At 41.6% G+C, this 13,043-nt stretch overlaps 1 protein-coding gene across 2 annotated transcripts in view; it reads right to left on the minus strand.

Annotated features, from left to right (window-relative positions):
• Positions 1-1,423: 1,423 nt before the first annotated feature.
• PTCHD1 (patched domain containing 1) overlaps positions 1,424-13,043 on the minus strand; it is a 58,294-nt gene continuing 46,674 nt past the window's right edge. For both annotated transcript variants that reach the window (XM_066621923.1, XM_066621922.1), the window contains one exon: positions 1,424-3,078. In XM_066621923.1, the coding sequence (XP_066478020.1) occupies positions 1,424-3,078 (1,655 nt within the window). The remainder of the gene's footprint in view (positions 3,079-13,043) is intronic.

Consider the following 13,043-nt stretch of genomic DNA (forward strand, 5'->3'; position numbering starts at 1 on the left):
AGTTGTTGTGAGGTTCAAATGAAGGAAGGAGAATCCTGTATACTTCACAGCTTAAATAATAAAGGTACAGAGTACGAAAGAGGCTGTAGATTTTTAAAAGTTTAGTCTCCTGTAGTATCAATCATTGCAATAATTTTAGTTATTTTTCTGTAGAATTATTTTCCACCTGTCTCTAGCACAATATAATCAAAGGAACCTTCTGCCCTGTGGTGGAGGAACTTCTTGTCATCCATAATTGTTCAGCTGAGTTTAACATTTCCTTAAGGGACATTAAAATGCAGCATTAAGACTTCTTTTAGAAGAAGAATTTCTTCCAGTCTTGCTCATTTCCATGACTCATGTCTATGGTGGTGATTACTGAAGGAGATTGAGGCCTGTGATACATGTTATGTAAAGCTGCTCATTGATCCTCTTAAGTGTGCATTATTAGTGAATGGCCTGGAGTGAAGGCTCTTATTTGAAAAAGAGCCCTAACATTCACATTTACTTGCTGAGATTTAGGCATCTGAGGCTTGTTTCATGGATTTTGGTGGTGAAGTGCTTAGTATAGTCTGTTATCTGCCATTAGATCCTCTAGCATATTTAAGAGAGTGCTACAAAATCTATCATTGGTGAACCAGATTCCATGACTCAGAACAAACACATTCAGAAAACAGAGTTGCATCAGAGTACCAGAATTACTTGTGTATCTTTTACACACAATTAATTCGCTTGCATGTTTCTAAAATGAAAAGCTACAAAATCATGTCATATTTAAAAAAATATACTGGGGTAATTACATTTTTGAAACATCTAAGTCAGAAAAGAAGGCAACCGCAACATGATCCTATGCTGACAGTGATTGCTGTATTTATCCCTTGTGTAATCTGATTTGCTTGGCTTTTTGTTTTGTTTTACAAACTTGCATATACGTTTCCATTCAGAAAAAAAAGAAAGAAAAAGCAATAGAAAGGAACACTAGATGTGATGGCTAAGATCCAGAATTGCTGACTCACTGATTTAAGTTATTGCTGTGCTGAAAGTTTACTAAAGCCTGGATGTCCAAAATGTACAGTTAGTGCTCCTTCAGCCTTGACAGTTGACCTTTCAATGTGCTGGGACTCTGCCCCAAGGGTAGCAGCATCTGCAGGGTAGACGTGGCAGAATGCTATTTAGTAACCCACCTCTATTATCTTATCTCAGGTAGCAACACATATTAACCTTCTCTTTGTATTGGGTGCATGTAAATTCCACTGTACTTTTTTTATGTGAAGGCCAATCATGTACAGATCTGTCGTCCCGTCTCCCCCCCCCCCCAATGCTTTAGATGCCTTCTGGTTTTAATTGGAAACAGAAATCCAAACCCTATTGTTAAATCAATATGATTTTCTTCTCCCAGTAATATCTAGGGTTTTAAAAAAAAAGGCAAAACAAACCCAGCTAGTCAGACTGTTGTAATTTGGTCAACCACTCGGGTACTATCCATATCCACCATTTCAACGCACTCTATCTCCTCCCGGTTTTCAGGAGCTTTCTTCTCTTTCCTCTTTTTCTTGGATGGTGGCAGAAAAGTCAGTATCACAGGTAAAATGGCAAAGCAATGAAAGAAGGTGACTAATGCTATCAAAAACAAGCACCTGAACAGTGTACGGGTCAGATTTGAAGGCACAGCTGCGAGAGGAATCAGACCAACAATATAGCAGAGGTAGCTCTGTAAAATAGCTACCCCATGCACTTCTAGGGCATTCTTTACCCATTTAGTTCTTGTGAAATCTTTGCCCAGGACAAATGTTGACAAGAGAGGTGCACAGTTGTCAACTGTATAATTAATCCCATAAATTAAGCACAACACAGAAATACAGTCCAGTTCTACTTTCCACAAGGTCATAAAACCTATAACTCCAAATTCAACTGAGGCAACAGTGAGCGTGAGCCATACATTGATGAGAGAGTCTGCCACCAGAAATGCCGAGAAGACCAGCAGGAATAAAGCACTAATGCAGGAGTTCTGCAAAGGGGCACCCACGTAGGAGGCGTAACGGTCCATGTATACAAACGATGGGTTGAAAACAATGAATTTGACTTTTGATTTGAGAGAGAGCTTTCTTAAGGTTTCCAGGAGGTGATAAAGCTCTTCCCGTTTGGTTTCCATTGTCTTAGCCACCAAGAACATTCTAGAGGCCACAACGTCGATTTCGTTGTTGTATTTCTTGGAGAAAATGATATCCTCGGAAAAATGGGCAAACTGGGAGGCTTTTAGGAAGGAGTTCCTCAGCATATCTGTAAAATTCTTTTTGGGTAATCCAGTGGATATGTTGAGTTTTCTAAGGTAATTTAAGTAACTTTCAAACCACGATATCCTCACAAACCCCTTGGTGTACTCTAGCATGTCGTCTTGAACGGTCATGTTCCAGTATTCTATGGATTCATAGATGTAAAACCCAATGACTGGGCTGTAATTGCTGAAGTACTTCTGCTGAGCAGCAGTGTACTCCATGGTTCGTGTCGCAGTTGCTACAATGTTACTAAGGTCTGACTCTTCGTTGACCTGCAGGTAGCCCATTAAGGCAAAGGAAATATAAATAAGGTAAAAGAGGACTACAAAAGGCTTGACGTACGTGTTCGTTATCCAGTCACTGTAATAACGCTTGAGGAAACACACCAAAAGGTGACTCTCGTAGCTGTGTGTCTCCTCCGAGTCTGTCGTGTCCTCGCTGAATTTGGCTGTCAGAAGAAACCGGTACCAGGCAGGCTTCTCTTGCAACACCTCTGGCTTTGGTACCTTTCTGCAGAAGATACTATGCTGGTAGTTGTTTTCTATGTAGCCAGTAAACACGAGGCTGGAACCATAAAAGGAGAGTACATAGAGGTAGTTGAAGAAAATTGCAATACAGGAGTTGCAGCAGAAGATTCTGGCTGCTTCAATGTTAGTGAAGGGGCTGGCACCTATTCCAAAAGTGACCAGATACATGGCAGTGGTGAGAGAGAAGGAGAGCATGGAGTCCGCAAATACAGCCGCCGTCCTCTCTTTAACATGCTGGTCTTCTCTCGTTTTCCTCCAGGAGGACAGCATTTCAAATGTTCCATATAACCCATGACCTGGAATAAAGAAGAAAGCAACCGTTTAACATCCCTATATGGTTAGTAAGGAAGGGGACTGCAGAGGGCAGTCACAGAGACCTTCTCCAGGGAACATCTGTTCTCTTGCCTGGGGATTAGCCTCTATTTGCCCAGTGGGAACCTCAGATCTGCATCAGCTACTTTGCTGGTGCATGAGTAAGGGAGAGAGACTGGGGAAAAATGGGACGAGGATATTGGTGCATGAGGGATGGGATAAGAATATCGGGCTGGTCATTTGCACTGGTGGCTGTGGAGAACCTAACAGTGGCATACCTTTAACACTACCATAACAGGACTTATGGCAGTGGATAATGAGATCCACTGCCATAGACCCAAGATAAGATTGAGCCATAAGATGACTAAAATGAACAAATAAGCCTAAGTAGAGTTACTATATTTTTGCTAAGAATAAGCCTATGGAAGAAAAACAGATTGTGCAATAATGTACCAGAGTTTTCATTACTGATATCACTGAAATGACGGTAATAAGGAGACCATTAGTGATTGCACTCAAAATTGCTCTGATACAAGATACTCTGAGGATAACTTCCTTAGTTACAGGATGCTTACAGCATTTCTATGGCTAGTGTCCTAATGGAGAGAATATTTTTAGGCATAGCCATCTGATCCAGGCACAAATAGATCAAAAATATGCGAATAAACGTTGCAAACCAGGGCTGGTAGTACAGGCATTTTCATTATCATTTCAGTTATGATGCTCAGATTGGTGCTCAGAATAATATTTACATCTTAAAGCTGCAACAGGAAGTAGTGTTCCAAAATTAAAGTCCCTTGCAATCTGTGAAGGTAAAGAGAATGTACTTGTAGTGTCCCAGGCCAGTTCAAGCCCTCCTGGCTCTTGAAGCAGCATGCCAAATGCTATCCTCCCCATACCCAGTGATGCACCAGTATCTGCTCTTCTTGCTCCCTGGATTGGAAAAGGAAGGAAAAGACTGAACTGGAGTGTGGAGGCAAGAGAGTGGTGGGCTAGAGTGTTGGAGATACTCTCTTCTCTGCATTTACTCTTTTGTTCCATCCCTCTTCTTCCTTTTCCAGTACAAGGAGGTAAGTGAAAGGTTGGAGATGTGCTCTCCCCCCCCTCCCATCTGATGCTTGAGACAACTGCTTCAGTCGGGCTCAGGGATGAGCCACCCCTGCTGTTTCTCTGCATTCATTTTTCTGCAGATTGCCAGTGGAAGTGGTGCAGATATCAGGCTGTTCACAACAAAATCTGTTAGGCAAATGCAGACGTATATCATCCTGGCCAAATATCTATAATTTTGGAATTTGGAATCAAATCTTTTAGGATTTGATTTTAAAGAAGTTCTCTAAAAAGACACCCCCTTTCCTGTCTTTGAACCAATTTATTTTACTTAGAAACTTAAATTAACTGATTTTAAAAATTTAAAATCAACCCTGCTATTAAGACTTACTGTGTGTTCAGTCCCAACATTTAGAAAATGATTAAGAACATGTTTAATTATCCTGTTGTGATCCACTGGACTTTCAGGGTGCAATCCTAACCCCTTATGTCAGTACTTTCCAGCACTAGCATAGTGGTGCCAATGGGACGTGTGCTGCATCCTGCAGTTGGGTGTCACTAATGGAGGCCTCCTCATAGTAAAAGAATGTTTGTTCCCTTATCTCAGAGCTCCATTGCCCTTATGTCAGTGCTGGAAAGCACTGACATAAGGGGTTAGGATTGCGCCCTCAGTTTCTTAAACTTAGAGCATGATGTGTTTCTTTACAATGTTTTAATCCCTAATTGGAATGGCAGAAGAACTAAGAACCTGGGAGTCAGTTCCCTTAAAAACAATGGGACTTACTTCTGAGTAGACACGCATAGGCTTGCACTATAAGAGAATGAAACTAGTTGGTTTAGGTTCCTGTTTTTAACATCAAAATAAAAGAGCATTCTGGGTCATTAATCCTGTATTTAGCAATGCAGTGCATGTCTCATTACTATCCGTGTGTTGAGCCATCCAATTCTTTTTTAAAGAACAGTTCTTAAGTGCTCAGTGTTGATGCAGCACTGGTCCTTTAAGGCTGATCTCTCTGATCGATTGAAACGATGAAGTTCGGTACTCACAGTGACTGTTCTGACTGCTCCACATTTTTACGTTGCTACATTAGCTGTGCTTAACCTTCTACAGGGACATTATCTCTGCAGTCATAATGGTTAAAATGTTCTTCTGAAAACCTTTTAAAAGAAGGTTATTTCACGCAGGCCAAATTGATACTTTCTACAAGCTGTGTTTCTAACCAATCATTCTTGTCCGCACTTGGCCACAGCTAAACAGATTAATGACAGCCCACGTATTAATGGCATTTGATTAAGAGAGGTATGTCTGATATGATATAGTATTTACAGCTATTTTTACTAATCACCACTTGAACTAGGGACTATGTGATACTCATGTGGAATTCCCACTCCAGTATTATTTACCCATTATTATTTATTTTGGGAACAGTCTGTATACATAAGAGAATCTATGTCTGGGGTATTTGCAACAGTTTAGTGCAGTACTTCTCAAACTGTGGGTCGCGAGCCAATTTCAGGTGGGTCTCCATTCATGTCAATATTTTATTTTTAATATATTAGACTTGATGCTACTATGGTATGCATTTGGGGAAATGTTAAGGACCTGTACTTTTAACAAGCTCCTATGTATATTATTTTAACAATGATAGTAAATGGGACTTACTCCTGGGTAAGTGCAGGTAGGATTGCAGCCTAGGATTGTTAAAAATTTTCCTGCTGGATGATGTCACTTCTGGTCATGACATCACTTATGGTGGGCCCTGACAGATTCTCATTCTTAAAAGTGGGTCCCAGTGCTAAATGTGTGAGAACCACTGGTCTAGAGAATTAGGAAGCTGTTGTTTGCAGGAAAAGTACAAAACTTCCATAGTTATTTTAGTAGTAGGATAAATGTAAGCATTTTCAATGCGTCTTTCTCCATGCGTTTTCTAAAAAAAATTTTTTTTATTGCAATCCTGGTAAAGATAACTAAAACTGTCAGAGAAACTTCTACATACACTTGAGGAGTTCTCCTTTCTCTTCAATACAGTGTTACAACTTCCTACTAATATTTTGTTCAATATTCAGATATACTATTTCTGCTTTTGATTTTTTTTAAACCGAGATAACACTGTTGTTGTTCCTCTGTTGTGTTGTTTTTTAATGATGTTTTTATTTTGTGTTATGCTTGTTTTTAATGCTATATTGTACTTTAAAATATGCTGTTAGCCACCTCAAGTCTCTCTGACAATGAAGCAGGATATAAAACTTTTAAAATAAATAAATAATATCACTGTTAATATTTTGTACTCTAAGTAATGATAATGGTCTATAAAACACTGATAATGATGACTCTTTTCCAAGTTGGATGCCATGATTTTGGCTCCTTACCAAGACTTTTGAATAGCTCTATTTTTGCTACGATCAGAAACAAAAATCAATGAACTTTGATGCTACTGCATCTTGAAATAATATAAAAATGTCTGGTCCCAGAACTTTTTTGAATTGGTTATTTTGTAGCATCAAGTCAAGTATCTGACTCAAAAAATAGTTAACCTACAGACATTTAATCCTAGACAAAAGTCCTTTGTAGGATATATGTTAGAGCAGTGGTTATCAAACAGTGGATCTGGAATTTACCAGTGGGTCATGGCCCAATTTTTGGTGTGGACAGATTAGACTGTGTGCATCAAGGATTAAACAAGCTGCTACTGTGGGCGGGGGGTGGGGGAGCACTTCCACCCAATTCAGATCAGGCAGCCACCTCTATGGCAGCGATTTTCAATCTTTTCCATCTCATGGCACACTGACAAGGCACTAAAATTGTCAGGGCACACCATCTGTTTTTTGACAATAGACAAGGCATACCACACTGCTGGTGGGAGGCTCGCATCCCTCAATGGCCCTACTAATAAATGATACTCCATCAAACTCCTGCTGAACACCTCCAGACCATTCACAGCACATCAATGTGCCATGGCACACAGGCTGAAAATCACTGCTCTATGACCTCTAAAAAGTTTGAGAACTATTGATTTAGAAGCTATATTTCCTTCATAGTCTCAGGAAAACCAACTAGAAAGAGCAGCAGCCAAAACAAAACCAAAAGAAGATAAACCGCACGAAACAGCTGAATCGTTTTATTCTCAATCAGGACAGTGTGAAATTTGATCAAAAATCCTAGTTCCTTCAGGGGCAATTCTGATCTTTACTGCTCTTACGAAGACCCTTTCTAAAGAGCTCATCTTCAGAAAGTTTTCTCTACTTACTTGGAAGTAAATTAGGAAACGGATGCTCAGGTGATGTAGCTTAGTAGATACATCAAAAATCCTGCACCTGTACATAGACCTCTGGGCAGGGGTCTTCAATCTGACAATGCCAGAGTTCAGTGTCTAAAGAGAAGCATAGTCACAGGCTCCTTAAACTAAAGGGGAACCCTGATGAAATTATATAACAGATAAGGTAATTTTACCTTTTATAAGGCTCAACCGAGAACAGGAATGCACAAAGGCGGCTAGGATGTAAAAGTATTCTCAGCATGTTCCCTTATAACCACCTGCAATTTACATTAGCAAGGCATCTATTCCTCTCCATACTAGATACCACAGGGTCATAATAATTTCCAATATTGTCATACAAAACATGAATAGGCACATAAACCATGTTTGTGTCCAAATTTTCAGGGAGGCTTTTTGCTATTCCTGTTCATTTTCCATACTATTTTACAGTTGCTTCCGGCAGACAGGTCAAGACTGTCAGTTTGATAACTAGGCACTGGTGCCCCCATTAAGGCTAATTGGGAGCACTGAAACTCCCCAGACATAAAATCAAGTAAAAGTACAATCAGTGACTGACATCTCATTGTTAATTATGTTTAAATAGTTATGTTATATTCTCTGCAGGGAAATCTATTGTCCTTTCACAGCCTTTGTAAAGACAGAATGACCTTTATTTAATGCACACAGGGCGCAATCCTAACCCCTTATGTCAGTGCTTTCCAGCACTGACATAAGGGCCATGCAGCTCTGAGGTAAGGGAACAAACATTCCCTTACTTTGAGGAGGCCTCCGTGAGTGACACCCAACTGCAGGATGCAGCATATGTCCCATTAGCACCTCTATGCCAGTGCCGGAAAGCACTGACATAAGGGGTTAGGATTGCGCCCCCCCCCCCCACACAGATTGCTTGCCAGAGTAGGAACTGAGAGGTTTAGTCCTTTTATAGATCCTATAAGAGCTGCAGAAAAACCTGGCTGAGAATTCCATGTCTCATCTGCATAAACTTAGTAAGCAAAACTTTGAAGCAAAACATCGGCTAAAACATTGAATTGCGGCGTTCTGCAAATTTTTGGTGCTCTGTATCATAGTAATTGCAATTTAACACAAAGACACAGCCCAGTAATAAGGCCTTATAAAAAAAAAACTACTTCAGAACATCCTTATTAATTTGGCAAGTCTTGGCAATAAAGCAAAATTTAGAGCTCTCTAAAAATGACACAGGGTGTACTATTTTTAGTTGTATAAAGTTGTGGATAACGATGTCATTGAAGTTAGCGGTGTGGAAGAGGAAAAGAGAACATTTAATATAGTAGAATTCTTTGGGCCCTGTTTTATACATGAAACCCTATGGAGTTTTGGCCCAGGGAGCTTGCAAACCATGAGATTCTGAGGAGAATGAATTAAGAAGATTCTGAGGTGACTGAGGGCCCAATCCTATCCAACTTTGCAGTACCGGTGCAGCTGCAATGCAGCCATTAGGAAAGGGAACAAATGTTCCCTTACCTGGAGGATGTCTCTGTTACTGCTCCCCTACTGTAGGATGCTGTTTTCACCTCGATGGCACGGCTGCACCAGTGCTGGAAAATTGGATAGGATTTGGCCCTGAGAGGAGAATATTCTGGATAGAAAGTTTGAGATAGAAGCAGATTGAAAGGCTGAAGCATTCCTGAGACAACCGAAAGACTGAGATCTGAAGTCATAGCCCATAAACCTAAAGAATCGACAGAAACATCTGAACGATAAGATTTGTCGCTCAGCTTCCCTCAGAATCTCCTTCACCTAGTTTCCTGAGAATCTATCCTACTCAGCCTACTTTCCTCATCATCAGCCTACATAAGCCTACTTTCCTCATCAGCAACCCCCAGTTGTGGGGAAAACATTTGTGGGAATTGGGTTCTTTTAAAAATCTATGTGACGGAATAATACCAGGGCTGCAAATTAGTGTGCAGTGCTTCTAGCCGCCTAGCTCACCAGACTTTCTGTTGAGCAATGCATACTAGTAGATAACAAAAGGGGGAAAACCACAATGAGGACTTATAGGGGGAACACAAAAAAGAGGAGAAGGGGAGGGAGGAGAAGGGGAGGGAAAGACAACGACAATGCAATGAATATACAATTTTGAGATCAGTTAGCACAAAGTAGGAGGATATATGTTGCTAATCTGCAGCCAAGTGAAGAAGCAGAGCTGTCTATAGTCTTGAGGCGCCAGTCTCTCTCACTTCTGGTGCTGACCTTGCTGGTGGATGGGAGATGTGTGACTCCAGAAGGTTTCTGCTGTTTCCACCACCACCTCAGCAATATTCACAGCACAATCCTACTGAGTATGTCTACTCAGAAGTGCATCTCACTATGCTCAGTGGGGCTTATTCCTAGGAATGTGTCCACTGGATTGCAGCCTCATGGATCAATCCTATGGACCATTCACACTACTTCTGGTATTCTGGTGACATAAACAGCTTTACGGCTGTTGCAAATGTGACAGTGAGCATAGTCTGGCCACTGCCACAAACAGCTGGGTGTGTGCAATGACAGACAGCAAACACCCGCTGCTGTTGGTAAGATCGTGCAGGGGTTAGGAGGAGGTAGAATGGGGCACTGTTGGGTGGAACAGGGAGGCATGGGGCAGAGAGGAGAGCAGATCGGGACTGGGAAGGGGGTAGGTTTGGTAGCAAGAGTGCCCATTGAATCCAACCCTCATCCCTGAACTGATCTGCTTTCACTGGTCAATGCAGACTTGTGCCAGCAATATCATGAGTGAAGGTCTGAGATGACCCATGGCGGCAGCAGGGGCTTGCCCTGGGGAAAGGGAATACTTTCCCTTCTCTCTAGGAGGCTTCAACATGCTGAAACTCTCCTGCGGGATACAACAGATGCCATGTTGTCTCTGCTGCATCGCTGCACGGGGAGTTAGGTAGGATTGGGCTGCCCATCTCTCAGTTCTTTCAAATCTCCACTTAATCTCCTCACAGACACTTTTCTTACACTAACTATACTTCTATTGGCTATACACTGACTGGTAGGGGTTCTCCAGGGTTTCAGACCACCTTTCCCAGTCTTTTCCAAAAAATCTAAGAGGTTCTGCAAGCAAAGCAGGTGACCTTACCACTGAGAAATGGCTCCCTCCTTCTGCACACTGTCATACTACTTTACAAATATAGGGAATGATAATATCACAACCGGAAAGCAATTTTATTTATGCACTAAAGCAGTGGTTCTCACACTTTTAGCACCGGGACCCACTTTTTAGAATGAGAATTTGTCAGGGCCCACCGGAAGTGATGTCATGACCAGAAGTGACATCATCACCCAGGAAGATGTTTAACAATCCTAGGCTGCAGTCCTACCCACACTTGCCCAGGAGTAAGTCCCATTTACTATCATTGTTTAAAGCATATCCATAGTAGCCTGTTAAAAGTACAAATCTGTCACGTTTCCCCAAATGCAGTCACATGCCATGGTAGCATCAAGTCTAATACAGTATATTAAAAATAAAATATTGAAAGGAATGGGGACCCACCTGAAATTGACTCGCAACCCACCTAGTGGGTCCCGACCCACAGTTTGAGAAACACTGCATTACAGTATCCAATGAAGCTTTAATGTATGTCTCCTAAAAGGCATATTGAAATGCTCACTTGTTTTTCATTCTGTTTTACTTTTAGTGTTGTGAACCATCTTGTTTGTTTCTGGATCAATACTGCAGAGTATTGATCAGTGGCTACAGTGGCTGCCCAGGCACACTTCATAGCAAACACTGTGACAACAGAGTGCACATACCAATGACCAAATTACTTTCTCAGCCCTGAGGAGGTTGGTCATTTGTATCATCCTATCAAGCAGGAGGGAGAATTAATGGGATCTGGGCTTGAGAGATCCAAGATAGCAACATGAGGGGAATGTGTGGTGAAAACATATGAGAATGTTATGTCCATAATACCAAATCCAAGATGAAGTTTTTGAATCAAGTTAAGAAATAGTAATTAATGGTCATGGAAAAAAGGTTAGTATGGCTAATGTGTCATCTATGTTATTTATAAAAGCAACCACAAATCTGACTCCTTTGTTCTCTTCAATGGAAAAAGTTTGCTTCCAGTTACTGGCTACAGGTGATAAAATTATTCAGTGGGATCACATTTGTCCGTACAAGAAGGTAGGTACTAGTACTATTGTTTCAGCGGTTGGCTGGATGAGCTTCAGGGGTTGGCTGGATGGGCTTCTGATGGACTTTGGCTTTTGTGCCACTGCCCAGCATGGCCACATTTTTCCCAACCTGCATTCACTGTATTGGGATGCCACTGGTGAAATTATGCCTTCAAAGTGGAATGGCAAGCTCCACACAGCTTAGCTACAATGTGGTCAACTTCCTTTTCAGCTTCTCTCCTGCAATTGTGAGAGGTCTCTCTATTGAAGGATCACAGCCTGGGCCTACAGAATGATCTTTTCTTTTCCTCACATCAAGAAAAGATAAGATGTATTTTTAGATTTTAAATTGAAACGGAACAAGGTATGAAAAAGTAATGCCAGAGGGTGAAGTTCAATAGATTTATTACTGTGCTGAACTTCTTCCTTATATTGAAATACAAATTGTTATGTACTGGAAGATGAGTGCAGATGGAGAATCACATCTTGGAGCCATGCAGCCTGATCCTATGCATAGTTACTTAGAATTAAGTCTCACTGATCTCGGTGGGATTTTACTCTCAAGTGAGTGTGCATAGGATTGCATTCCTTATGGACCACTGACACAATGACTTACCCGAACTGGACAAAAGAGTTTTGAGCATATATAGTGCACTTTATAAAAGCTGTCTCACCGGGCAAGCCTTCCCCAGTGTGAATGGCGCTTACCATTCTGCTGTGCCATGGGTCTTCTGAGCACCAGATCTGGACAACGTGGGGGGGTGTTTCAGGCCTCGGAGGGGCTAGGGACGGCAGCAGAGGTTGCCGCCGGATTCTATTCCCTCATCCCTCTCAGGCCTTGGAGCCTAACATGGGTCTCCTTGCTTCTGTGTAGCTGGCACAGTTCTGAGTAGACCCATTGGGGCTGCTGGGGGTCTACCTGGGTAAGGGAACCAAAGTTCCCTTACTCTGAGGAGACCTCCGAATGCTTCCCTGGCCCCATTGGGGCCTCAGAGTGCCTTCAAGCATGGCCTTCAGGAGGCCTTAGAAGGTCACTTCCAGTTTTTTTGGGGGGGGGGGGAGGGGACGGACCAGGAGTGATGTTTTAGGTCTTTATAAGGCCTTCTGAGGCCTTGGGGGACCTCAACAATCAGGCAGACAGTTCAACTCTCATAGAAGTGTTTTTGTTTTTTACAAACTCATTTTTTTTAATTAATAATGCTTCTCCCCTTTCTGTAGGCCTTACACAAAACTAATGCTTAACATTTTTAAATTGAATCTATGGTCATGATAGTCATCATTTAAACATGATGAACTGGGGCAGGGGTGTCCAAACATTTTGGCAGGAGGGCCACATCATCTCTCTGATACTGTGTCGGGGGGCCAGGAAAAAAAAGAATTTACATTAAAGTTTGAATAAATTTACATAAATGACTTTATTAGAGATGGAACTTATATGAATGAATTAAGGTCTTGAAGTAGCTCAAGGCCTATAAAAGGCCTTGCACAAAGCAAGGCCAGCCTTT

This window comes from Tiliqua scincoides, chromosome 3 (genome assembly GCF_035046505.1).
Source record: "Tiliqua scincoides isolate rTilSci1 chromosome 3, rTilSci1.hap2, whole genome shotgun sequence".
Taxonomy (NCBI): Eukaryota; Metazoa; Chordata; class Lepidosauria; order Squamata; family Scincidae; genus Tiliqua; species Tiliqua scincoides.